Genomic DNA, 27684 nt, shown 5'->3' with positions numbered 1-27684 from the left:
AAAACGACTCTAAGAAGTACATTTTTGTCAAAAAGTTACTCAAGTAAATGTAACGCAGTAAATATAGCGCGTGTACATTAGGGGTCTTGAGAAGGCTGATCTGTGATATAGTGGGGTCAAAGTTGAAGTGAGAAACTCTTTCTCTATCCCAATGTAAATATCTCTATTCGTCCAAGCTCTTCTTTTGAGTTAAAAGAAGTTAAAGAAGTCTGCTGCCATTCATTTGACACAATTAATCATGGCTTCCTGCAATTATAGGAAGTTTGTGTATTATTAAACAAGTACATACTTGACATCAAATATGTATTTAGATCTGGGAATGAAGTGAGCCAAGATAATCTCAGAATCATGCGTTTTGTGACATTTCTTTTTGTGTCAAATGAGTGTCTGATAAATAAAGGTTGGGAAACAATTTGAACCAGAGCAATTCAAATTCAGATAATTTATTTCCAATCTATGCGTAAATATACAGCTACAAGTGCATATGTCCGAATAGCTCTCTCACAGTAAGTATACTGCTGCAAAAATAACTAATATAATGTCCCCTTCTAATTTAATCACAATGAATCATGCAGTTTCAATCCTTCTGATCGAGCCCTGCCATTGACAGAGAGAACATGGTGTTTATCATGTTCACACGGAGAACACCGGATGCCCGAATATCCCTCCTACACAACATACTCTTTGAATCATCTATTAATGGCTGAAAACAAGCTGACACTGCCACTGTTTTCCCTTCACTCAATATCCCACCTGCTTATCTCCACAGGGAAGCTCATCACTTAGTCTCATAACTGTCATTACATCATCATCATCATCATCATCACCACGCCCATCATCATCAGGCTGTCAAAAAGAGGGGAAAAAGAGGTAACAGAGGATGCAAAATACAAAGAAGCCGATAATCCAGTTCACCGAGTAGATGTAGATGATGACCATGTCCATGTCAAAGTGCCATCCGCGGGCATCGTCATCAAAGTCTAGTGCATTCAGACGGAAGCCACTTCCCGTGTGGAGCAGTTGACGCCGCGCACCGGAGTTGGACTGCCTCCTGAAACCTGGATTGAGACATGCAGTTTATATACATTATCCTCTGTTGCAGTTTTTTTAATTACACTGCTCATTTTGGCCATTGAATGAGTTTTCTTGTCACGCAGTTTTTTTAAATTACACTGCTCATTTTGGCCATTGAATGAGTTCTTGTCACTTTAAAATCGTAGAATCAAACCTCTAAAATGCTCAGCCGTCCATTTTTTCCAGCCATCTATTCATGCAACTGGGATCTTTCCCAGATGACTGTGGAGTCAGGATACACCCTGGCAGCCAGCCGCAGGGCATGTATCGGAAAAACACTCACGTTCAAACATCTGAACCGTTTGGCAGGGAGGTCAAACAAATTTTTCGCTTTGGGTAACATCATACTGTATAAACCCAATTCCAATGAAGTTGGGATGTTGTGTTAAACATACGTAAAAAGAGAATAGAATGATTTGCAAACACGTCCAACGTAAACTTTAATATGTACAGTATTTTATATATATTCTAGCAATTAATTATCAACTTTGAATTTTAGGGCTCCAACACGTTCCAAAAAGCTGGGACAGCTGGCAATAAAGGATGACGAAAGAGGAACGCTCATCAAACACCTGTTTATAACCTCCTTACAGATGAAAAGGCTAATTGGGACAGGTAGATGGCATGATCTACTGTATGAATAAAGTATGTTTTTTTTATTTTTTTATCTACCATTCGGTTGTATTGCGTTCACGTTACACAAACCCGAGCAACGCCAGGCCATACTAGTAGTTGGGTATAAAAGGAGCTTATGTGAACATTGGAAAGACTGGGAAATAATTGTAAAATATCATTTGAAAAAGTATTTTTCAGAATAACCCATGCGTAATGCACAAACTATGAAAGTACAGGACCAGTAAGACTGCCATGTACACCCCACCTGTAGCCTAATGCCTTCCACAGCCTACACAATGTTTTTGCCCGATGATCGTAGTGTCAGATTACATGATATTGTGTCAAGATGTCACAGTGTGTCTTGGATTGGACGAGTTGTCACACTACAAGACCAGAGCCTGCGTCTGCATCTGACATCATCGGGAGGCGATACAAGCAGCTATAAATCAGTAATAGCAAGAGAGGTAGTGGGTATCAGAATTGTGACGGTCAATTGCTTGGATAAACACATTTGCCATAAACAAGACGGGAAATGGGATTCACTGTTTATTTCTTCAGTGTGGGGTGGAGGAGCAGGTGCAGGTATCACACGCTGCCAGGGTTTGCATGGGGTGAAAATGCATCAGGGTGAGAAAAAAATACAACAAGGAGTGAGCGCGCGCGCAAGAGAAAGCACACGGTTGTCATGAAGTTCCACGATTGGTCAATAATCATCAACAAATAGTAGGAACACATAGGATGTTTCAGACTATGCAGCATGACAAGCAGAAATTCTGACAAGTCAAACGTCCTTCAATGTAGTTGTGAGTCGTCCGAGACTTCAGATAGGGAGTCAGTGGATATATCATACTACACCAGGCGTCATGTCCCCCCAATTCAAAATGTCGGCCACAACAGTCAACGATTCTGCACGATATGTCTGTCAGGCTAGAATCGGGCTGAAATTGTGTAGTCTGAGGCAGGCATAACCATACCTGTAATACCATTAGCTTCACATAAGATAGCAATAAATACTGCATCACATAAAGAATACCCGATGATGTTAAACTTGAGATATTATTACATCCCTATTAATATGATTCAATCCAGAGAGCAAACAATATGATTAAACACATACTACAGTGTTTGCTTTAGGATGTGTTGAAGTGGGCCACATATGTTGCCCAGGCCTTCAATTTGGCACCTGTGATTAGGTCGTTGATGTAAGGAAAATGAAGGGGTTTTTTGAAAGTTGGAGAATGACAAAGTATCCTAAACTGTGCAAGTGCTACACAGTACACCACAATTGAATATAACGCACAATAGAAGTCTGTTGAACAATGGTAACTTATTTTGTCAGTCAATCATGTGAGACTGAATAAATCAGTCTCACAACAATTCAGAATTGTTGGTTGTCCTGATGCACTTGGCTAGCGACCAGTTCAGGGTGCACCCAACCTCTCACTTGAAGCCATTAAGGGTAGGCTCCTGATCACTCGGGACACAAATAAAGACATGAAAATGGATGGAGGCATTTCAGAATATGCATGAAGAATGCATCATCAGAAAATACAGGGTTTCCAGCATGTACATTGGGTGGTTGGTTGGTTAGTTTGTGTTTGACTGAGCACTAATCTAGATTAGAATCCGAATCTACAATTAAAACAATGTGACGTTTTAATTCTTTTTCAACTACAATACATTACCTCCAAATATTCTGAAGAGTTTTCTGCAGCTCGGAAGAGGCCATTTCGCACAACTTGCTTTCTGGAAGTTTTGTTTCCGACACAGGTATTCTTTTGGAAAGAATGTCTTTGCCATTTGGTTTAAATCTGGAAGAAAAAAAAATTCAAATACTGTGTTACATAAATGTGATTCATTCAATAAACACCCCAAAACATGACGCATGACAAGACTCGCATGCTGCTGTTTCTTGATCTTGCCTTGGCTAATCAACACAAGAACTAAATTACCATCCTCATAATCATAATCACCTAATCACCAATGAGAATGCTCATCTATGTAGTCTTGTGTTCCTCTTGACCGCATCCATTCAGATTTTTATGCCACACATATAAACTGTAAAAACAGACCACTGTGGGTCATCCAATCCCATTACGGTTGAGTTGCATTAGCATGTGCTGGCTGACCAAAGCATTAGAGCCTACCTGCAAAACATCAAATTAAATCCAATAATATTATCCTGTGTGTGTTGGTGTTTGCAAAAAAAAAATATATATATATATATATACAATTATGATGCACATTTAGATCAAAACGAGGAATGAAGAACACTGTGAACAATAAAAACAATAAAAACAATCTTTGCACTGGGACATTGAAAGCCACAGCACATACTGTGAGGAAAATAAATATATTGAACACCCAATTTTGCAAGTTCTCACACTTAGAAATGATGGGCAGGTTTGAAATTTTAACGGTAGGTGCTTGTCCACTGTGAGAGACAATCTGAATGCGGAAAAAAATCCAGAAATCACAGTGTATGATTTTTTAACAATTTATTTGTATTATACTGCTGCAAATAAATATTTGAACACCTGTCTATTAGCTAGAATTGTGAGCCTAAAACACCAGTTAGTTGCCTTTAAAAAGTTCAACGAATAAGTGGAATGGAGGTGAACTTTTGAGTCTAGATTTTTGACCTGTTTGAAGCGGTTAGCTGCATATAAACACTTGTCCACCCGATACAATCAGGAAGACGCCAATTCCTAACGTGGTCAAGACAAAAGAGCTGTCCAAAGACGCAAGAGACAGAATTGTAGATCTCTACAAGGCTGGACAGGTTTACGGGGCAATTGCCAAGCAGCTTACTGTATTTTTAGAAAATGGAAGAAGCTTAACATGACTGTCAGTCTCCCTCTGACTGGGGCTCCATGCAAGATCTTCCTTGTAGGGTCTCAGTGATCCTAAGAATGGCGAGGAATCAGCCAAGAACTACACAGGAGGAGCTGGTCAATGACCTGAAAGCAGCTGGGACCACCATTTCCAAGGTTACTGTTGTTAATACACTAAGACGTCAAGGTTTAAAATCATGCATGCGACAGAACGTTCCCCTGCTTAAACCAGCACATTTCCAGGCTTGTTTTAAGTTTGCAAATGGCCATTTGGATGATCCAGAGGAGTCGTGGCAGAAAGTCATGTGGTCATATGAGATCAAAATGGAACTTTTGCTCTTAATCCACTCGTAGTGTTTGGAGGAAAAAGAATGATGAGTACCATCCCAATAACACCATAGCTACTGTTAAGTATGGTGGTGGTAGGATCGTGCTTTTGGGGGTCGTCTGCATATGGGACTAGACGACTGCACTGTATTAAGGAAAGGATCACCAGGACCATGTATTGTGAGATTTTGGAGAATAACCTGCTTCCCTCAGTTAGAGCATTGAAAATGGGTCGTGACTGGGTCTTCCAACATGTCAATGGCCCAAAGCAGACAGCCGGAATATCGAAGGTTTGGCTTTGTAAAAAGCATATCAAGGTTTTGGATGGGGCTAGCCAGTCCCCAGACCTAAACCCAATAGAAAATCTTTGGAGGAAGCTCAAACTCCGCGTTTTGTCAGTGACAGCCAACGAAACCTAATTGATCTAGAGGAGATCTGTGTGGAGCAGTGGTGAAAATCCCTGCTGCAGTCCATGCAAACCTGTTGAAAAGTTACAGGAAACCTTTGACCTCTGTAATTGTAATTAAGGGCTAATGTACCAAATATTAACATTGATTTTCTCAGGTGTTCAAAATCATATATTTGAAGCAGTACAATTCAGATAAATTGTTAAAAAGTCATACACTGTGATTTCAGGATTTTTTCCCCCTCCCATGAAAATTTCAAATCTGCCTATCATTTCTAAGTGGAAGAACTTAGGGAGAACAGGGTGTTCAAAACTTATTTTCCTCACTGTAGGATCAAAAAGCAGACACATGCAAAAGATGCCTGTGTTTGTCTCATCTGGGCTGTCACCCTTGAGGAAATTATCAGTAGCTACCAATGCTGCTATTCTGCCCTAAGACTTGACTCACCCTTCTGGAAGAAGACATGTGTGATGATGGTCCTGCATAGAGGACAGGGCGTGCTGTCGGGACAGTTCTTGGCCAGTGTCCTCAGGCAAGGTTCGCAGAAGATGTGCTTGCATGGCTGACACATGTAGGGGCTGAAGTAGACATCCAGGCATACGGCGCAGACATAAGCCTCCTTAGTCATCTCCTCTTCATCCTCCTCACTGCTGCTGCTGCTGCTAACGCTACCTGCGCGACCCTGTCAAAAGGAAACGACAGAGATGAGACGAAACATTTCAAATATACAGTATTGCTCATATCAACCTTCTCCATAATAACTAATGAAAATGCCAGCCCCCTCAAAAAAATCCCAAACATCGTGTACTGTATGTGTTTTCTCAACACATACCATTTTAAAAATTAAAACAGAACATTTTTCAACTCCCAGAAGATTCGTTCTATTTTTTGCTTATGAGTTTTGTTATATGCTGTCTGTACATGTTGCTGCAACGTTTGTGTTCATATCGGAATTTTATAGGTTTTAACTTCGTCAATATTGATGACAAATTTGCTAGCCAATAGTTACCTGTTGACTGACATTATGTGTGTTGGCATTAAATGGCGGACTTTTTTTTTTCTTTTTTTTTTAAGAAAACCATATATAGTTCGGGTAAATACACAATATGCTGCTCCCATTTTTGTGTGTGTTCGACTTTCCAGAAAGCTTTAGATGGAGTGGTTATCTGCTCATACTCAATTTGCCACCAGTGAAATGTTTCTCTGCACCAGCAACAATATTTTTCACACTGTCTAAATGTGGTGTACAGTAGTTATACAAACTCTCTCTCTGTCTCTCTTTCTGCCGCTCTGTCTTTTAGTATTTCAAGGCACAGTGTATTAGAATACACACACGTACATTTACTGTATACACATACATATATACAGTACAGTACATCCACATACTGTGGAGCAAATAACTCGTTGAAACATGGCAAGTTTTTGCTTCCTGTGTTATTAAAACGAATCGGTGCATTCTTTGTTTTTTCAAGTTGTTCAATATAACATAAGCAGTGTTGTTCAAGTTGCTATTGAAAAGTAAGATCTATAGTTTCTTCTCTGAAAAAGTAATTACTTTACTAGTTATTTGATTATGAAAGTAACTATTTTACAATACTTTAAAAACTGCCGTATTTTTTGGACTATAGGTCGTTTTTCATAGTTTGGCAGAGGGTGCGTCTTATACTCTGGAGTCACTTCTGTGTGATTATTTACGGTCGGGTTGGACTGACTTCTCTCTCACTAACTTTTTTAAAAAATAAATATATATTCGTATACATTTATACTAAAACAATTTATGGATGTTAAACAAAATAAATAATTTGGATGAAACAGAGACGGTGCTATGCATGCCTGTGCACGTGAATGTAGTGGCTTTATTTTCAATCTTCCCCTACCGCGCACTGGCGGCTTCCGCGAGCATCCTGGTTTTTCCTTTTCGATATGGAGCAGCTATAGGAGTGAAAAAAAAACTAAAGACAGGGAAATTGAAAAGCAAACAACTGCGGTAGGAGTGAGATGTGGAAAGGATTCAAATTGATTGTTGAAGATGCTATACTGAAACCTGTGTCGGCTTCGCTGAATGTAAACGGATGTGGCGCTTTGGTCTCATACGAGAAATATATTTAACAAACTTTTCCAGTGTTATTTCGTTGTGTAAATGCATTTATAATGATCATAAAAATATGTATACTATTTGAAATATGTAGACTAATTGAACATTGAACATTGATTGATTTTTCTGCAGACTCAAGGAGATTTAATAAATGTCAATTCCACTATCCGCCTGTTAGAACAGACATGCAAATATAAAAGATATAAATGTTTATTGAATATCCATCTTACAGTCTTGTTTACCTGGGAGAATTCGTTACAAAAGACTGGCAATATATTTGTTATCATTATGCAGATATACACCGGCATCGTCACAAACGTGATCACACAAAACATAAACATAAAATTTTGGGTTTTTTTCGGGCTCGTGCCTACTAATAAAACATAAAATTTTACGTTTTTTTTTTCAGGTTCGGGCAAGCAAATCAAGTTAATTGATCGGGCTCGGCCCGCGTCGAACTTTAATACCTGCGGGCCGGTTGGGTCGGGCTGGGTTTTTTAGGCCCGATCTAAGTTCTAGCGTCATGTAATGTTAGCATACCGTACACCTATTCAGCCTGTTCTTCCCTATTGTATTTTAAATTGCCTTTCAAGATGACATGTCTGTTCTTGGTGCTGGATTCTATCAAATAAATTTCCCCCCAAACATGACTTATACTCAGGTGCGACGTATAGTCCGAAAAATACGGTACATTGAAAAAATAATTTAAAAAAACGATTCAAAAAATTGTAAAATGTTTGTACTTCCAACCTGAGAGGCCTCTACTCTTAGTGTCATGTGCACTTGCTATTGCACCATGTGTTGGGGTTCGTTCAACCTGAGTTTCGTGTGTGTGCGTAAACTAGGTTAGCGTATCTGTGTTTAGTAAAGCCATACTAGTAAGCCATACTAGTAAGCCATACTCTGCCAGATTCTGATTGGAATACCTTGACGACTTGCCCTATGTTAGCCAATCAATAACCTCTTCTGGGATGTGCTCTGTTCAAGTTAATGTTCGCGTGAGAAGAGCTATGTGGAAGCCGAGGCTAGTATGAGAGCACAAAGCTGTTAACAGAGAACAGAACAGATAGCGCTCAGAGCAGCAGAGAAGTCTGTAAAATGTAAATAACTTGGGTAATGCTCCAACAATAACTATAGGGCCGCTATAGAATGAGAAAATATAACGCGTTATGTTAGAATTACAGCAAAAAGTGGTTATGTTTTGTAACGTAAGGGCATTAGTTCCGACACTGAACATAAATCATCACCTCATGCCATTATATTGTTGTTGTTATTATTGGCCTGATATTCAAGACTCCACAGGTGTTATTTTTAAACATTCACTGTCACTTTGAAATATCATTACTTCTCTTGGGCATCTAAACTACCAGTGCAACGGTTTGCGGTTCAAAGCCGAACCGTACGGTTCGCCCTGAGCGGTTCAATACGCCTTTATGAACCGCGCCTTTTCGGTTTTGCAATTAATTTATTCCGAACGCTTGTGGAACGAATTGGTCGAGCTCTGTGTGCCTGTGTGTGACGTGAAGCACAGCTGTGGAGAAATTCCCGCCCCGCAAGTAAATGTGCGATTGCTGTCAAACACCTGTGTAATAGAAGCCGAGTAACGCCCTCTCTCGCTTACGAGCAAAGTGAAAGTGAAACAAGCGAGCGGAGGAGTGGAGAGACCGAATTTTGAGGAAGCACCGGCTTCTTTCAAATCTGCGGTGGGGCAACATTTTGGTTTCCCCGTGGACTACAATGCGGAGGGAGAGAAAATACTGAAAAAAAAAAAAATAAATAAAAATTTGCAAGCATTGCTCACCGCTCGTTCCCTATGCTAATGGCAACACTTATAACATGACTCCGGCACCTCAGCCGGCATCACCCACAGATATCACTTTCTCAGAGCAGGACAACCCCGAAGATGACACCAGTGAAAACACACGGCGGGCTTCGTTAATTTATCTGCAACGCTTGACCCACGTTACATTGTTCCCTCGCGGACATATTTATCCAACAACGTAATCCCCGACATTTATGAAATGGCACGCAAAGTCAACGATGATGATTTCGCTAAAGCACGTAGTTTTGCCCTGACCACTGATAGTTGGACGTTCCGTGCTACAGAGTGCTACTACCTAACTGTAACGGTCCACTATAATTCATACCTGTCAAGTTGTACAGTCTCGGCATAATTTGTACAAGTGATCACTGATTTTTAAATGTGTACGCCGTACGTTACGTTCAAAATCTCTACGTTTTTCGTGCATTACGTTTTTTTCCCTCCGTTCTGATTTTGTCACCGTTTTGGCAATGAGACAATGTGCGTTAATATGTTGTTTGAATGGCGCGAGAAAAGTCAGAGGCACGAAGAGGGAAGACCGTTTGTTGTGACGCTGTAGCAAACGCGATGCTAGGCTAGGTGGCTCCAATATTTCCTGACTGTAGCCGACAGCCTACAATCTACGCCTAGATATCTCATGCATATAGAACTACATGCAAAATGACAGACTCGGTAGCGTTGGTAAACAGCTGCCATTTTAAAGCAGTAAACTTCTCAGAAAGGCTGTGTTGTAGAGATCCTTCCTAGCGAACCTACTTTTTTAAGAATTTTTTTTTTTTTATCTAAAATGGTCCTGAATCGGCAAAATCTTGACTTGAGTCTATCTTTAAAGGATGAAACAGTTTTAAAATGTTCTCATGTCAAAAGTAGACCGAAGGGAAGTAATGCAAAAACGGGAGCAATTTTATCAACTTTAATGGTTGATTCACAACATTAAATGACTTCCAAACATAGCAAAGGTTACTATGTTTTTGCTTTTTTTGTTTTGTTTTGTTTAGAAAAAAAACCCAAAAACATGAAAGGTAACACCAGTTACTTTGCAAGTAACTTTTTTACTACTGTGTGTGTATTTCAGTAGTCAGTTACTACACTAGCCAAAGAGCTGAGAGGCATTTTAATAGTCGAAAATGTTTACATTTTAAGTGTTTATTTCATTTTCTTAAAAGCAAAATAAAAGCAGTTTAAAAAAAAAAAGAAGCAAAACGCAAACTGAAACCGAACCGAAACCGTGATCCCAAAACCGAGGTTCAAACCGAACCGTTGGCTAACTGAACCGTTGCAACCCTAAACACATATGTGTCTTCTTTTAGTGTTTGGATATTGTATAAAATATAGTTTGAGTATTGTTTGACACCCACCTGCGCTAGATAATATGTGTGTTTGAAAAGGACCACATTCTGTGAGATTTCCACTGGGTGAGACTGTCTTTCGCTTGTTTTCTCACATCTGGCACTTAATGTGTGACAAACAAGCTGAGTGTTAGGTGGAACATATAGTCATTTATACATGGAATTAATGCTCTTGGTATATTTTTAGTTTGCTTGCATCACATGTCCCACAATCAATCCCCCTGGCACAGCCTCCCTTGAGACTGCGCACACATACAGAGCACGCACACAACTTCAGTTTCCAATGCACACCCATGAACTCATCCAAAAGAATATGCCCCACCTGAATTGTGGCAAATTTTGCCCTGCGAATCATCCCTCTTCATCTTTAAACAGTGCCACATAAACATAGGTGACACTTGTTGACTGAGTCCTAACACTTGAGTGAGGTAGGGAATCTAGGGATGCTTCCAGAGTAATTGTCACTTTGAAATCCAGGGGGGACTTCCTACCAACACCAACCAACAATCCCTAGGTGTGTCATTTACACATAGGGCCTATGCAATCGCTGGCAACAAACCATGTAATAACTTCCTATGTGGAACTCATTGCTTTAATCTTGGTACACTGGGGTTAAATAAGTCTGTACCCAAGGAAGGTTTCATGATTTTTTTTTCAGGACAAGTGTTTTTCAAAAGTGTCTTGACTCAGAACTAATGACAAACAAAACCACAGCAATTATACATAACTGAAAAAGTACAAACAAGAGGCTCCTAAAAGGCCAATTTGGTCACAACAGCCATAGTCGATTTCCCATTTTCCCTGTTTCTTAAAATGAATAAAATTTTCAGTTCTTGCAAATCTGATATTCCAGTAAACTCTTGTAAACAAAAACCACATGTCTTCTTTCAAGAGATTGCTGATTAAGTCTTTTTTTTTTTTTAGCCTGTAATACCGCTATTATGCCACAGTTTGATTTTAAAAACTGTTACCTTATCTTACAAATCTTGTATGAAAGCAAGGAATGTTTTCCCTTAAGGAACCTTCGCTGTCAGCATGTGCTCTATTACGTTGTGTTGTCTACTGGGTTGGCTGCAATGTTATTTATTTATTTCATTTGGGGGGGGGGGGGGGGGTCAAACCTCTTAAACTACTGAAATGCAAAGAAAACTGTTTTAGTACAGTTATTTCTATAAAACATTGATTTTCATTCAAAATTGTGTTTTTTTTTTCAATGATTTGCAAAATAAAAGCTAACAAAAACAACAATAACCCCAACCTCCATCTCCTAATTTTCATTTTCCCTCATTTCCTCACATACTAAATGCCAAATCTCAATTTAACTACTTAAGAACATAGGATGTAAAGTAAAATTTAAGTTAACGTAAACATTTATTTTTTTGTTATGTATACATATATATATATATATTTTTTAAATAATTAAGATATACTAGTAAGTAACATCCATACAGGAAAAATAAGTACAAATGACATATTATGCAGAGTTCAATGGAATATATTTTGAAGATCGCCCAAACATTGACTTTTTTAAATAATAAGGAAATGAATAAGTAGCCTAACATAAATGAACAAATATACGTAAGTCCAAAGTGCACATTGACAGTTAAGATGTTCTGAACCTCCCCATCAGAGCAAATAAAACTAAATATGATAAATAAGCTTTTTCAACTCTTTCGTTGCTGTTAAAGATTTGATCCATTTGATGTTGCATTGCCCTTTTTTACGCATCAATTTAACCTTTTTTTTTTTTTTTTTTTTGCTCTTCCAGAAAACATGCACATTTGAACCAATCAGAGCTAACTATCTCTCCTGATCACATGTCAGTATGTCAGCCAATTGAACGGATAAATGAGTCCAGGCGTTTTGCTCTGCTGCGTGCATTCGCACATTGACGTGACTCATCATAGTCAGACTTGGATAACTGCAGCAGCTGGGGAAACCTCCATGCCATCCGTGGAATAAAATAAATGATAAATATTGGTGGAAACGAATTACACTACACAACAGGGGTCGCGTTAACCGAATATTTACCGTCGTTGACCGATTTTTTAAAACGGTGACGGAAAAAACTGAAGTCCACCTGTCATTTTGACAGGTTGCAATTCACACCCCAGACCACAGGGTGGCGAGTGAGCATATTAATTAGCTATTGTCTCTCTTGATGCATGACGTCGTTGGCCTTACTCTGAAAAATGTCAAGGCAACTGAGTGTCCGAAGTTTCTTCAAAAAGCCCCAAAACGACGATGGTGTTGATAAAAGAAGTGAAAAAACAGGGACTGCACAAGCGGGTACGCAATTCAAGTCCATGCACACCAGGAGGAAGGTGTAAGACTCCGTTCGGGCCACAGCAGGTGAACTGTTAATTTGATTGTTCCATATGTAGCCTAGCTACTGGGGCCACAGTCAGCTGTTTTTGTCACTGCGGAGAAAAAAGTTACACATTCATCTGCTTGATGTGTGATGGCACGGTGTGGATTCTCTGTTAAGCTTGTTCGGACAGAATATTAATTTAAAATGAATGAAAACTAAATACTATTGAATATGCTGACGCGGTATGCAATGTTAAGTGTCTTGTTAGCTCGAATTGCTGTGTCCAGCCGCTGTAGCTCTGCTGCTCTCTGTGAACTCTCTATTCAAGCCGGAACGCGTGCGGCTCTTAAGTGTCTCTGTCACGTGGCTGTGTCGTAGCCCAGGGGTCTCAAACCGGTCCTCAAAGGGCCGCAGTGGGTACTGGATTTCATTCCAACCAAACGAGAACAATCCCTTTTCACCAATCTGGTGTCTAACAAGTGTAATCAGTTAATTGCAGTCAGGTGCTGCTTACTTTAGCAGAAACCTCATTGGTTGAACTGTCTGTTTTGGATCTGTTGGAACAAAGACCAGGACCCACTGCGGCCCTTTGTGGAATCGGTTTGAGACCCCTGTCGTAGCCGCTAATGCGCTCGGCCAAATGGACACACAAGTACGGAAGGTGAATTATGCCAAACGAAGGGTCACCACAATGTCATTATCATCATTTTAACAATTTAAGTGACGGGTAAAAATAGATTATGACCAGATTTTTATGACCCTGTCAGTCAAAATGACAGACAACGAAAAAGTCTAGCGCAACCTCTGCTACACAAGCACTTTATTATGCTTGCTTTTAACACCTGTGTATGTAAATCTGATGTTGGTAGATTGTTTTCTTCTTGGAGATGAAATGCATGTGTGGCAGCTTAGCATGTTTTTTTTTTTTTTTTTACATAGCGTTTTGACAGTTGCCGTCATATTTTTGGAATCAAAGCACCGTGTACTGAAACAGCATTCTGGCCCTGAATCTTATACCGGAACAGCGTTCTGGCCCTGAATCTTATACCGGAACTGCGTTCCTGACCGTTCTGGCCCACTTTCACCCCTGCTCATAACTCCATTGATGATGATGATGAAGCTTTTTTATTTCGAACATGCACAAAGAAACAGAAATACAGTATATTTCAAATAATTATTTGCACTCGAAAGGGAGTAGGAAGAAGAAAAAACTTATGTAATCCCAGCCCTGATCTCATCGTCCAGCATCCTTATTTCGTGGGATACTCCTGTCTGCACAATGAAAGAGGGAAGAAAAAAAAGAAAAACAAATAAAACGTTTTTTCTTTGTTGTTTTTTTCTTTTTTTTGTGGAAAAAAACAGCTGAACCACGGTCGGGAAGCCGAATCTCGGATTCAGGAAGAGCAGTGTGGTTTTCGTCCCGGCCTTGGAACAGTGGACCACCTCTACATCCTCGGCAGGGTCCTCGTGGGTGCGTGGGAGTTCACCCAACCAGTCTACATGTGTTTTGTGGATCTGGAGAAGGCATTCGACCGTATGCCTCGGGGAGTCCTGTGAGTGTTGCTCCGGGAGTGAGGGGTACGGAGCCCCTTGGTAAGGGCTGTTTGGTTCCTCTACGACCGGTGTCAGAGTTTGGTCCGCATTGCCGGCAGTAAGTCGAATTCATTCCCAGTGAGGATTGGACTCCGCCTAGGCTGGCCTTTGTCACTGATTCTGTTCATAATTTCTATGGACAGAATTTCTAGGCGCAGCCGAAGCGTTAAGGGGGTCCGGTTTGGTGACCTCAGCATTGCATCTTTGCTTTTTGCAGATGATGTGGTGCTGTTGGCTTCATCAAGCCGTGACCTCTATCTCTCACTGGAGTGGTTGGCAGTCGAGTGTGAAGCAGTTGGGATGAAGATCAGTACCTCCAAATCCGAGACCATGGTCCTCAGTTGGAAAAAAGGTGGAGTGCCCTCTCCTGGTCGGGGATGAGATCCTGCCCCAAGTGGAGGAGTTCAAGTATCTTGGGGTCTTGTTCACAAGTGAGGGTAGGAGGGAGCGGGAGATCGACAGCCGGATCGGATCAGAGCGGTCCGTAGTGGTGAAGAGGGAGCTGAGCCAAAAGGCAAAGCTCTCGATTTACCAGTCAATCTACGTTCCTACCCTCATCTATGGTCACGAGCTGTGGGTCGTGACCGAAAAAAAAGGATCCCGAATACAAGTGAGTTTCCTCTGCAGGCTCTCCTTTAGAGATACACAGTAAAAAATTGCTGTAAATTTACGGCCAATTCTGAACACTAAAATACCGTTTTTGTGTTAAACAGTTTATTACTGTAGTTAGCAATGCATTGTGGGTTACCAGCATTAAAGCAACAAGACAAATGCTGTAAACGGTATGTTAATGTTTCAATTACATGACACTATCGTATTTTTTTGGAAACTGAGTTTTGACCGGAAATTTGGAGCATGGTCAGAAATCTGACATCTTTTACATTGTGGCAATATAGACTATGTTTTTTGCCAATTTAAATTAAAATAACTGACACCGCAAATAATTTGCCATCAAATCCTGGAGGACATAATAAGCCATAATTTGGATGTTGGAGACTCTTCAGAGGATGACTTTAGATGACATTTGCTGCTCTCAGTGCTTGTTCTTCAACTTATATTGGGATTTATGTGTACCAATTTATAAACGGTGAGTTAATTAAGTCTTACTCATATTACCTAAACTATTGTATATTAAACTAAAGTTCTGAGGATTGCTGGATAGCAATATATAATATTGATGTTAATTCCTCTGGAGTGCCATTAGAGGGCAGTTTTCTATTGTTTTGCAAAAGATGCAGCTGAGTACATTTTTTGGGGAAATAAATAAAAGGTGTTTGCCAGTGAGCGGTTAAAAAGGCAAAATCCAAGTGTCTCATATGTGTCCAACAGTGGAGTTACAATACGATAAAATTTATTTTTAATTATTTCTCTATTTATATTATTATTTATTTAATAAATGTATTATGTTTATGTTTCGATTGTTAGTAGTTTTAAATTTTGATGTTGCAAATATTAGCTAAATGCATTAGCGTTAGCTGTAGCGGATGATGTATGGGAGTTGAGCCTCAGACTACAACACAATCACATCGACGCAAACACCAGACTGGATGTTTTGTTGGCCTATAGGCTATATTATTATATTATTTGACGTCGCCTCCATTCTATTCTACTCATATGTTAGATGTTTCTTGTTGTTTCCCCACTCTGATCTAAACTGGCCCTTCTCCAAAAATTGAAGTATTCCATCACCCTGAAAGCTGATTTATGCTTCTGTGTAGCGGTGACGGCGGACCTACGCATTTAACGCAGACCCGATTATGACCCTACGCCATAGCCTGACGTGCACCTCCAAAAAGTCCTGACTACACATCACGTCAACGCGCTTGACGTGAACGTCGAAGGACTGTGATTGGTCCGCTTAGAACATTGTTTCCGGTTCAGCACAACAATACCATTTTCAAACATTCACAAACGACTTCTGTGTCGCCTACGCTTCAACATTTGTATTGACTACATTTGTTGTTTAATATTAATCAGCTGCAGCTGCAAATTCACACGTTTCATCTCCATTGCCATTGCTGTCAATTGCCACGTTTACATGGAGCCAAATATTCCAATTACAATTGGAATATTTGTTCAAACCGAATAAATGTGTTCCATATAAACACCTCATTCGGAATGAACAGGCCCAAACCGAATGGAATTTCATTCCGATTCACAGGGGTGGAATGTTCCTTTTCCCAAACCGATTAGAAGTAAAATTATATCATGTAAACAGGGAAGCGGAATGGTGTCTGGTTGCGTTCTTTCTGCACATGCTCCGTACTGACGTGGTGACGTCACTTTGTGACGTAAGTAACGTCACTTGCAACATGGCTTCCAAGCACAGCGCACCTAATTGGAGTCCGGCGGAAAGATTGTATTTAATTCAAACTTTAAAAGAATTGAATATAATTGCTCGCTTAGACGGGCGTAAAACGAGGAACAGTGAACTATTTAAAAAAGTTCACGAGAGGTTACACGAAGCCGGAAAAGACTGGAGCGTTGACCAGATTAGAAACCGGTGGAAAACCGGCTACTACAAGGTAAAAGAGCAGAAGAACAGCAGAAGCGGATACGACCCCACAAACACAACAAGTGGGTTAAAGTTAAAACAGCAGCACTCCAACGATCGATCTCCATGTTTTGCAACGTGACGCTTTGTTTTGATTAATCTGCACATGTCAGACGGCAGTTGTCAAACGTCCTTTCGGAATAAAGACAGTCACATGTAAACGCTGGATCGGAATAGATGAAGTGACATGTAAACAGCTGATCTGAAATTTCCATTCGGAATGATTTGAATCGGTATGAATAAAAGTCAGCATGTAAACGTGGCTATTGACCGGTGGAAAATAAAGGAATTCGACAAGAGTCCCCCAAAACCATACAAAGACAAAGCCACACCAATCTAGTGGTATAGCGGTGAATTACTGTGGAAACGTCCCTGGCTGCAACAAACTTTGTCCCCGCATCACACATGAGACCAATGTTTACATTTGGAGTAGATTAGACAGGTGCTTTTTTTGATTCAATTTTTTTTTCTTTTTACAAACTCTTACTTCTTCATATTGAAGAACCCATGTGAAGAATGGGAGTATTATGGAAAATGATTTTTCACACATTGTAAAGTCATATCCTGATAAGCATCAACAAAAAAACATTGAGCAGACAACCAGGGCGTGAACTGGAAAATCCCTGGCATGCAAGCACTATGGAAACGATGCACAGCTGGAAGAGATTGGCCAATCAACCCATGAGCAACCCAGAGCTATATAAGCAGGAAAGGAAGATGGCAGCCTGGTTTGGCTATTGACACTTGCAGTCCTGTGCAGCTGGAGACATTGGCAAAAGATAACCAGAGAGGCAGCTGGTAAGCAGCAGAATTAAAAGATGAAATGTGCCAGCAGCGGCCATTAGCACATGGCTTGACTCACCGGTGGAAATGTTTGGACAATTGTAGTATATTTTTTAGGGGTAATTTGGGATTTGTCCTTGACCAATCACCACTTCTAACCCAGCCTGTCCTGCCTGACCCGACTATGCCAGAGTTCCAGCCCAATCAACTTGCTCAGCCTGTCCTGCTTGACCAGACTATGCCAGCACTCCATTGAGCTCAACCTGTCCTACTTGACCCGATTACGGCAGATCTCCAGCCTGCTCAGCCTGACCTACACGACCCGACTGCACCATCTCTCTCATTCCTGTTTGTTTTCACCGCCTGCCAACACGATGAAATAAAACCTGTTCTGTTTACCACCTGACATCAGCATTTTTTTCTGTACTAGACGGAAATATATGCATTCATAGACTGTAAAGTCATTTTCCCAAATACCGTTAAAACACAGTATATCGTTAAAAACGCAGCATACTGCAGCTCCTCAGTTGCCTGCTCTTTACTGTGAATTCTGGTAATACAGGAATATACAGTTTTTCCTGGATTAGACTACTATTAAATATTCTTACATGACCAAGACTGTAAAATAAGTCTGGTAATGGCAATCCTGCTGACGGACTTTTACTGTATTTTCTATAAATACAGGAATCCACCGTTTTTCTGGATTACGGACTATTACTGTGAAACATTTTTACATTACCAAGACTGTTAAATAACAGTCTGGTAATGGCAATCCTGCTGACAGACTTTTACTGTATTTTCTATAAATACAGCAATCAACAGTTTTTCTGGATAACGGACTATTACTGTGAAGCGTTTTTACATTACTAAGACTGTAAAATAACAGTATCTAAATGGCAACCCTGCTGCCAGCTCCTGAAATTTTTTACAGTGTAGGGAGAAGCTCAGTCATCGGGACTCGGCGTTGTGCCGCTATTCCACGTTTAAAGGAGCCAGCTGAGGTGGCTTGAGCATCTGGTTCGGATGCCTCCTGGACGCCTCCCTGGAGAGGTGGTCCGCGCATTTCCCACCGGCGTGAGGCCCCGGGGACAACCCAGGACAGGCTGGAGAGGATATGTCTCTCGGCTGGCCTGGGAATGCCTTGGGATCCCGCTGGAGGAGCTGGTTAAAATAGCTGGGGAGAGGAAAGTCTGGGCTTCCCTGTTAAAGCTGCTGCACCCCGCGACCCGACCCCGGAGCAAGTGGAAGATGATGGATGGATGGATGTAACTAAACCAATAGACAACCTACTAGAGTAAATTTCAATATACCGTATACAACAATTGACAAGAACAGCAACACACACTGTCAGCAAATGTCCTTGTACTGTGACCAGACCATATTTTTATACAACAAATTAAATTTTGGGATATTTTGACAATGCTTGAAGTTATTGTCTAAATTGTTCCAAAGTTTCACTCCTTATAAAGACGTACAAAAGCGTTTGCATTTAAAAAGGTTTTGTATGATACATGGCAGTCATTTATTATATGCTTTAAATTACATTATAGCTGTATGACAGTTAACAAGATCTTTGATTTTTTGTAGTTTTTAGTGAGCAAATAAATGATGGCTGTGATCAAGAAATCCAACCTTATGTATGATCCGTACCGCTCGTTTCTGCAATATGACTAGTGAATTGATAGTAGATTTATAACTGTTTCCCCACACTTCAATACAATATGTAAAACATGGGAGTACTGGAGAAAAGTACAAAGTGCGGAGTCCACAATCATCAAGACATGATTTCACCTTGTTTATTAGTGACAGGCTTTTGGAGATTTTGGTTTTGATGTATCTGATGTGGGGTTTCCATGATAATTTACTGTCAAAAATAACTCCTAACTCCTGCATTCTATGAAAAGTGGCATATATTAAACTTTTATTTTTCTAAATCCTATCCATCGATTCATCAATTGTGGTGCCACACTGCAGAACACTGATGGTACAGTGATGCATTTGCCTGACTTTGGCGCAAGCAGCCTGGGATCATTTCCCACTCATTGGTGATGTGATTGTGGGTTTGAATAGTTGTCTATCTCTATCTCTGTGTGCATGTCAAACTACTGACAGGCGACCAGTTTAGGGCGTAGTCAGCCTTTTGACCTTGATCAATTAGGATAGGCTCCAGCACCCCATGACCCTGATAAGCGGTGTTGAAAGCGGATGTGTGGACCGCAGAAAATTCCCATTAAAAATTAATGTTTTTCAGAAGAAAAATATGATATTAGAGTATACATCAGCATATAAAATTCCCAAGATGAGAGAATAACTTTTCACCCAGCTCTAGATGACACCATCATTTAATTCTGTTTAGCTCTAGGAGTACAGGAGTATAGTATAGGAGTATAGGAGTGTACGAGGGGAAAAAGATACTAACGTGTATACTAATGTGTAAGATGATTCTATTCCAAGCAAGATTGAAAGCGCAACTTCTGTTTGGCCTTTTGTGTGTGAAGAGCTCTCTGCAGCCCAGCCTCATCCTGCGGTCTATTCACTCACAAACCCACTTCAGGCTTGGCTCAATGCCTATTGATGAGCTGTGTGCATGACAACAGCTGAGGAAAGAATGGTCGCATGCATACGCACACAATTTAACAGCTATTCAAAAGTCATTGTTACAATAGGAATAACTAATTTTCACGTGGATTTTGGATATTGTTTGAACACACCAACAAAATATGCTAAAATTTTTATTTAACATCAGAACATGATCTGGTTAAAAAAAAAAAAAAAAGATATATATATATGTATATATATATATATATATTTATTTATTGTTATTTATTTTACTCTTATTGTTTTATTATTATCATTTTTTTTTTTTTTTTTTACTTTTTTCTTACCATTGTTTCTTTTATAAATAGCTTCTAATGAGTAAGGAAAACCCTAATTTCAACACGTCAAGAATATAGAATTCGATAAAAACTGAATGAAATTTGTGGAATAAATGGCTAAAATACCACTTTATGAATGAAAGTATTGAAAAGATTATAATTATCTTTCTTTTAAGTAAACTCTTCATCATGGTGTATTTAATTTTGAGGTTTCTTTGTGTATTCAGTCAGTAGGGGGGTAGCCGTCAAGTGTGAAACCAAGCTAACAAACAACATTGGTTTATTGAAAGTTGGAACTGTGTAGTTCACCTGCTGCTGAGTTTGCCTCCATCGCTCCTTCCTCCTCTGTTTCCTCCTCACACACTTGATTTTCTTCCTTTCCCTTTTGCTCATTTTTCTCTCCGGTACTGTTGTTGAAGGTGGACTCGGCAAGTCCATTACACTGCCGCTCATCTCCTCTTGCTCCTCCTCTTCCTCCTCATCCAACTGGCTGTCCTCCTCTTCGTTTGTCAAAGTCTGTGATGAGCCTCCTCCTCTTCTCACATCCAACCGGAATGAGTCTCTGGGAGGACGGGCAGGTGGTCTCACAGTGGTCATCCCAGATGGCAAATCTCTCTGAGGACGCGAAGGGGAGATGGGTGATCTGGTTCCATTAGCAGTGGGAGATGGGGATGAACAGCTCACAGTGGTTTGATTTTGCTGAAAGCTGCTTTTCCTCATGATGATGCTTCTTCTTGGTTCTGTTTCTGATCGATCAGCAGATTCCACTTGCTTACATCCAGAAAAGAATTGACTTTCCGTGCTTCCTCTTTCTCCTGATCCAGCCTCAATATTTTCCACACATATACGCCTGAGTCGTCCGGTTTTCTCCCACTTTTTTGTCTGTCTTCCTTCATCACCATCCTGTCTTGTCAATCTGTGGATTTTTCTACCGGGAAGTGCAGGTCGCAGAAGCTGCTCCACACAGACGCCACTTTCATTCCCTCTGTCGACCTCCAAGCGGGAGCTCATGGCTACACTTTTAAACCCAGTTTTCCTTCTTCATCCTCACATTTCTCTCACTTTGTTTTCTACTGGTTGATTTTGAACTCACTAGGATCGTTCCAGTGTACAGGTGGTAAACCTTTAGCCCACCCATACTCTCCCCTCTAACCTGACTGCAACTGAGCCCACTGGGACATTCCACGTTGTTAACAAAAAAGAGAAAGAAAAGGTCCACTGCTCTGGTTAGAACAGATTACAATAGATTACAATAGGATGAGGCCTGGTTGTGGTCCCTTTGTGTAGACAACACAGTGCAGTGTGAGCACAGCGTGCTCAACGTGAGGTGAAAAAAATAACCACAGCCTTCATTTACGCTTCATTTATCTGGCAGTAGTTTGTTCTCATGTCTGGGCTTCTCTGGTCTCTAGAGCTCACACCCTGCGATTTCTCTTTGAAGCGGTTTGTAAAAGGACCCGTCTATGTCACCTTACACATGACGTGGATAAACTAAAGGCAGGAATAATGGAAGCTGTTACAACCATTGACAATGCAATACTGGAATGCATTTGGCATGAATTGGACTATCAGCTTGGAGTGTGCCATGTAACCAAAAGTGCACACATTGAACATCTTTGAACATTCCATAAAAAAAAAAAAAAACTTGAGATTGCAGGCTTTCAGAATATATCAAATGCATTTTTATATCCTCAATAATTTTGAGACATTTATAGTCCAAATGTGCGCAAGAATTCTGGAACTCTCTGGATTTTGGTACATTGAAGCCAAAAATTATAGAATATTTTGGGCTATTTTACCTTGCTCAGATAACTTACTTACACAGTATTCACTGAAGTGTTCCTTCTCAATAAGATTTGACTTTGTCATGCCTTGTGTTAGGTTTGCATAGTGTGTCTTGTCATGTGATTATCCATTGATTTTACCTGTTGTGGCCTGCTCCTTGTGTGTTGACTAATCCGCTGCCTCTTGTGTCACCCACCTGTGCCACATTGTCTCGTTACCCCATGTCTGTATTTAACTTCCCCATGTGCTGTCTGTTTTTGTTCGGTCATTATTTATCCCAGTGTTGTCGATATCCTGTCAAAGCCCTCGTGTTGATATTCCTGAGTACCCAAGTAAGTTGCAGTTCCTTACTGGTCTTTTGTTTGATCCCCACTGTTTTTATTTGTACTTTGTTTTTTGTTGAGTGACATGAAATCATTTTTGGCTCACCACTGCCCCGCCTTGCCCCCTTTTGTTGTTTCCCTGCATCTGGGTCCACCCCTGACCCCAAAACCTGACAGACTTGCTGTTATGAATCTCAATCAAACGGAAGGATGGGCAGGTGGGCTAAATTACCTCTGAAATTGGTCCCTTCTTTTAGGCTACGTTCATACCACAGGTCTTTAATGCACAAATCCAATTTTTTCGTGTTTTACCGACTCGAGTGAGGCATTAACTTGACGGTCTGAACAGGACAAGTCGCACAGAAGTGGAACATTTCAAATCCGATCTGGGTCACTTTTGTATGTGGTTTAAATCCAATCTGGACCACAATTTTCCAGAACGTCACGGCGGTCTGAACTGGTAAGTCTCCCAAATTGGAATTCATGCAGCAATTACGTCACCAAAGAGGGAGAGAGCAATATTTCAATATTGCTTACACGGCCGAGAGTCGGGGCAAACAGCCCATATGTGTGTGTGACACGCACGGACAGTGCGTGCACGCTATCGATTCACAGAAACTTTGAATATAAGCCTAAGCGGGGATTATTTAAGGTATTTAAGTTATTTGTGTCCTCTTTTTGGAAATCAAAATATGATCGCCCTCGAATGACGGATGACAGCCAGCATGTGTAATCATTTCTTTTGATGCGTCTGCGCATGCGGGTCTTCTTGCTCAGCGCGTGTCGGACTGCGAATTAGTGCGCATGCGTAATATTTGAACCGTCTCAATGGACAAAGGCAGTCTTAACGTGCACGCCAAAAAAAAAAAAAAAAAATCAGATATGACAAAAAATCGGATTTGTGCTTTAAGACTTGCGGTATGAACGTAACCTTAATTGTCCCAAACAAGGGCTATCTTTGAGATTTACCAGTGGCAAATTTTAAAAATGTATCATACAAGCTGTTTCCTAATACCATGACACAAAATGGGAGCATATCAAGATAAATACAAGACAGTTTTTCAATTTGCGGTACTTTGGGGGAAATTGTTAATAGGCTGGACTGTCCTGCGCAAGTTGGCACATTTGGTCACCTTAGTTTTCCTGATTTGTAAACCATAATCATGCATTTCTGAAATGACAAACAAAACATTTCTTTTTCCTCCGTATTCTATCCCTTTAAGCGACATTGCCATTGCTCTGCACGCCCAGATTTCATGCTGAGTAAGTGTGTAATTTGCGATTTATGTGTGCTTTGAGGTTAGGAAACACTGTGAAACATCACCTTGACTATTTGATGCAATACTGCTCGTGTGCAGCAGAGAGCAGCAGCGTCCCTTTCTCCCCCGTAGATTTAGTGGTGAAATTATTCAAAATGTACAATGCATTACAGCGCTTTCATTAACTAACACTTTTTAACAGGTTTAAAAATGCCACTTTGTGTCACTTTTAACTGTTGCATTTATAATATTGGTGTTGTGATGAATTGCTCATTTTTCCACTTTAAAATGCAGCTTGGTTCATGCACTTAATTCTACTTACTGATTGAAGCACTCCGCGAGTAAAAGGAGATCATCACTCCCGCAGAATAAGGGTGGAAAAGAAAAGGAGAAAATGGGGAGCAGCAGATGGAGGGGCGCCTTTTAAAGGGGGAGAGACCTCCTGGCTCTGACGTGTGGCGAGGCTGCTACTATAAAATCATTCACATCGTCGCTGAGCTCAGATGACTCTCGGCACCATTGAGCCCGCACGGCTGTCACAGCTGAGCGGACGCGAACGCACAGACATAAAGAGCACGCGCGCCCGCCGCCCGCACAAGAGCGTGCGTCATGCGTCCCGAGAGAAACTTGCATGCACCTCGGTTGGAGCGCGCTAGGACGCACGGGTTGAGCACAGGTACCGGCAGCGGCTGAGAGACCGACAGGCTCCCCTCCTGACACCTTCCCGGGCTGCCTGCATGCCCTCCCCGAGCCGCTCCGGGAAAGTTGCGCTCAAAGTATGGATTACTTCCCCGTCCGAGGTAACGACAGCAACACCACCTTTGGGTACCCGCCCGGGGTGGATGTGGTGGTCGACTGGCTCGGTTCCGACAACAACACCAGTAGCTCCGACTCCTTGCTGTACGTGCAGCTGGGCTACCAGATCGTCACCTCCTTGCTGCTGGGGGCCCTCATCCTGTGCTCAATCTTCGGCAACGCGTGCGTGGTGGCCGCTATCGCCCTGGAGAGATCCCTCCAAAACGTAGCCAACTATTTGATTGGATCCCTGGCCGTGACGGACCTCATGGTGTCGGTGCTCGTGCTGCCCATGGCGGCCCTGTACCAAGTCTTGAACAAGTGGACTCTGGGTCAGGGCATCTGTGACTTGTTCATCTCTCTGGACGTGTTGTGCTGCACTTCGTCCATCCTGCACTTGTGCGCCATCGCCTTGGACCGTTACTGGGCCATCACAGATCCCATAGACTACGTCAACAAGCGCACCCCGAGGAGAGCCGCGCTCCTTATCAGCGTCACCTGGCTGGTGGGCTTCTCCATCTCCATTCCACCCATGTTGGGCTGGAGGAGCGCTGAGGACCGAGCCAACCCGGACGCCTGCATCATCAGCCAGGACCCGGGCTACACCATCTACTCAACCTTCGGGGCATTCTACATCCCCCTCATCCTCATGCTGGTCCTCTACGGGCGGATCTTCAAGGCGGCTCGCTTCCGGATTCGCAAAACGGTGAAGAAGCCCGAGAAGGTCAAAGGTGAGCGCTGTTTGACTTTGTCCCCCGCGGTGCTCCACAAGAAGAGCAACGGGGAGGCAGAGGGCGGGAGGCCGTGCGGAAACGGCGCCGTGCAGTTCGGCGACGAGGGCGAGTCCTTGGAGGTGATGGAAGTGAGCAGCTCCAAAAGCCACCTGGCCTTGCCCAACACACCGCAGTCATCCTCGCACGAGAACCTAAATGAGAGGAACTGTGGTGCAAAGCGCAAACTGGCACTGGCTCGAGAGCGCAAAACGGTGAAGACGCTGGGCATCATCATGGGCACCTTCATCTTCTGCTGGCTGCCCTTCTTCATCGTGGCCCTGGTGTTGCCCTTCTGCGCCGACAGCTGCTACATGCCTGAGTGGCTTGGCGCCGTGATTAACTGGCTGGGCTACTCCAACTCCCTGCTCAACCCCATCATCTACGCCTACTTCAACAAGGACTTCCAAAGTGCTTTCAAGAAGATCCTAAAGTGCAAATTTCACAGGCCGTGAATGCGTCCAACTACTGAACATGAGTTGTGTCAGATCGGGTAATCTCAGTTTGGGTATAGCTATTATCCATATTCAATACTGTGGTTGGAGTTTGCATTGCATCACATTGTGTGCGTTAAAAAATACACCAGACAGCATCTTAGCTTTTCCCATGTTGTTATTGCTGACACAAAAATAGAAAAGTAAAAGTGGGTGTTTTTTAATACACTTCAGAGCTTTCCTTGCAGTGGAAAAATTGAACTACAGTTGTAATTTAAAAATGACTGACAGTGTCGGTTGTAATTTTTCTTTCATTAAGTCATTAGGTATTGGTTAATCAATTAAAATGATTATTTATTTGCATTTATTTGTTGCATATTGATTTTTATATTTTTTTATATTCTCTATTAGGCGGAAATGCATCATCCCATCCTTTGGGATCCACTTCTTGTATTTGTATAAATGTACCAAATGAAGGGTCCAATGAGCACAATGTGAAGGAATTGTACTCAACCACATTTTGGGGAGATACTCAAAAGACATGTTGATATGTTTACTGACTATACATGTATAGAAAAGAAGAAACACTATCATGAAAATATTAATGCACAGACTTGAATTCAGGCTCAGTCTCTGTGCGTCATGAGGCCTCTGGTGAAAACAAACAAGGACTCTTCATTTGCTTGAGCTCAACGTTTATCCAGTGTTGTGCCCACTGTGTTTATTGCCTGTATGCAATGGCGCCCAGTGCTGCCACGCATTTTCCATCCATGCATTTCTGTCATGCAGGTTGACATCACAAGCTTTGTAGCACTGAAATAATAAAAAGCGATCCCGGTCACTCCTTATTAAGCGAACTTGAGTCCATTTTTGTGTGTTGGGGAAAACAAGATCAATGAGGCAAACTGGTTATTAACTTATTTCTGCTCATACATCTTCATATGCATCACAGGGCATCTATCTTGTGTATTGCTGCTTGGGGATAGGGGCAAAGCACCTTATCATACTGATAATGATGAGGTTATCAGCAGTGTGTCTGAGGCCTGTCTGGAAACAAACAAAGCAGGCTTTCCCACAGCTATTTACAGCAAGGACGAAAACAACAACAACAACAACCTGACAACAGGCGGAGAGCGGAGAGAGAAATAATAATAATTACATCAGTAACAGCATTCGGTACGCGTGGATTTGCATCAACATTCATTATACCTTTCATAAGGAAAGAGCCACCGTTCGTGACTTATGTCAACTGATGCCTAATGCAACAAATATAGTGAGTGAAATTGACTGTACTTTGTACTTGTATGTACCACCACAACAAATACTGATGATAATAATGATAATATAATATACACTTGAATACAAAAGAAAGATATCTAAAAACTTTTTATTAACTGAACTGAATAATACAAATAAGAATGGTACTGTTAATAATGAAAAACTTACAAGTATAAAACAAAGATAATTTTTAAAAAATGCAATGATATATATGTATTCATGATGCAATGATGATGATGATTACAACTTTTGAAAAGGTCACAGACACTGAGAGCAACTCTTTATGATTATCACAATACTGATAGCCAACCTTCAAAGAAAGGTAATGACTATTATTAAAAGTTATTCGAGTTTTAAAAAATGACATGAAAGAAAAGATTTTTTTCCCCCCCAAGTGATC

The 27684-nt window shown here is 41.2% G+C and overlaps 2 protein-coding genes across 2 annotated transcripts; one reads left to right on the top strand and one right to left on the bottom strand.

Annotated features, from left to right (window-relative positions):
* Nucleotides 1-394: 394 nt before the first annotated feature.
* On the bottom strand, nt 395-22537 carry rnf180a (ring finger protein 180a). The gene is made up of 4 exons (XM_057832895.1): nt 22462-22537; nt 5705-5939; nt 3375-3500; nt 395-1058 (listed from the first exon to the last, which is right to left on the bottom strand). The coding sequence occupies exons 1-4, from the start codon at nt 22507-22509 to the stop codon at nt 850-852; spliced, it is 618 nt and encodes a 205-aa protein (XP_057688878.1). The 5' UTR covers nt 22510-22537; the 3' UTR covers nt 395-849.
* Nucleotides 22538-24502: 1965 nt separating this feature from the next.
* On the top strand, nt 24503-26845 carry htr1aa (5-hydroxytryptamine (serotonin) receptor 1A a). Its single transcript, XM_057832141.1, has one exon. The coding sequence runs from the start codon at nt 24786-24788 to the stop codon at nt 26025-26027; it is 1242 nt and encodes a 413-aa protein (XP_057688124.1). The 5' UTR covers nt 24503-24785; the 3' UTR covers nt 26028-26845.
* The last annotated feature ends 839 nt before the right edge of the window (nt 26846-27684 follow it).

Source organism: Corythoichthys intestinalis, chromosome 3, assembly GCF_030265065.1.
Source record: "Corythoichthys intestinalis isolate RoL2023-P3 chromosome 3, ASM3026506v1, whole genome shotgun sequence".
NCBI lineage: Eukaryota > Metazoa > Chordata > Actinopteri > Syngnathiformes > Syngnathidae > Corythoichthys > Corythoichthys intestinalis.
Note: the sequence above shows the minus strand (reverse complement) of the source record. Positions and strands in the feature narration are given on the sequence as shown.

Bases quoted from the DNA above. Each gene is read 5' to 3' on its own strand.
- rnf180a (XM_057832895.1), bottom strand. From the start codon at position 22,509: ATGACAAAGTCAAATCTTATTGAGAAGGAACACTTCAGTGAATACTGT. The intron at 3,501-5,704 runs GTGAGTCAAGTC...TTTTTCTTCCAG, and splicing joins ACATGTCTTCTTCCAGAAGG to ATTTAAACCAAATGGCAAAG. The intron at 1,059-3,374 runs GTAATGTATTGT...GTCTCAATCCAG, and splicing joins ACTCTTCAGAATATTTGGAG to GTTTCAGGAGGCAGTCCAAC.
- htr1aa (XM_057832141.1), top strand. From the start codon at position 24,786: ATGGATTACTTCCCCGTCCGAGGTAACGACAGCAACACCACCTTTGGG.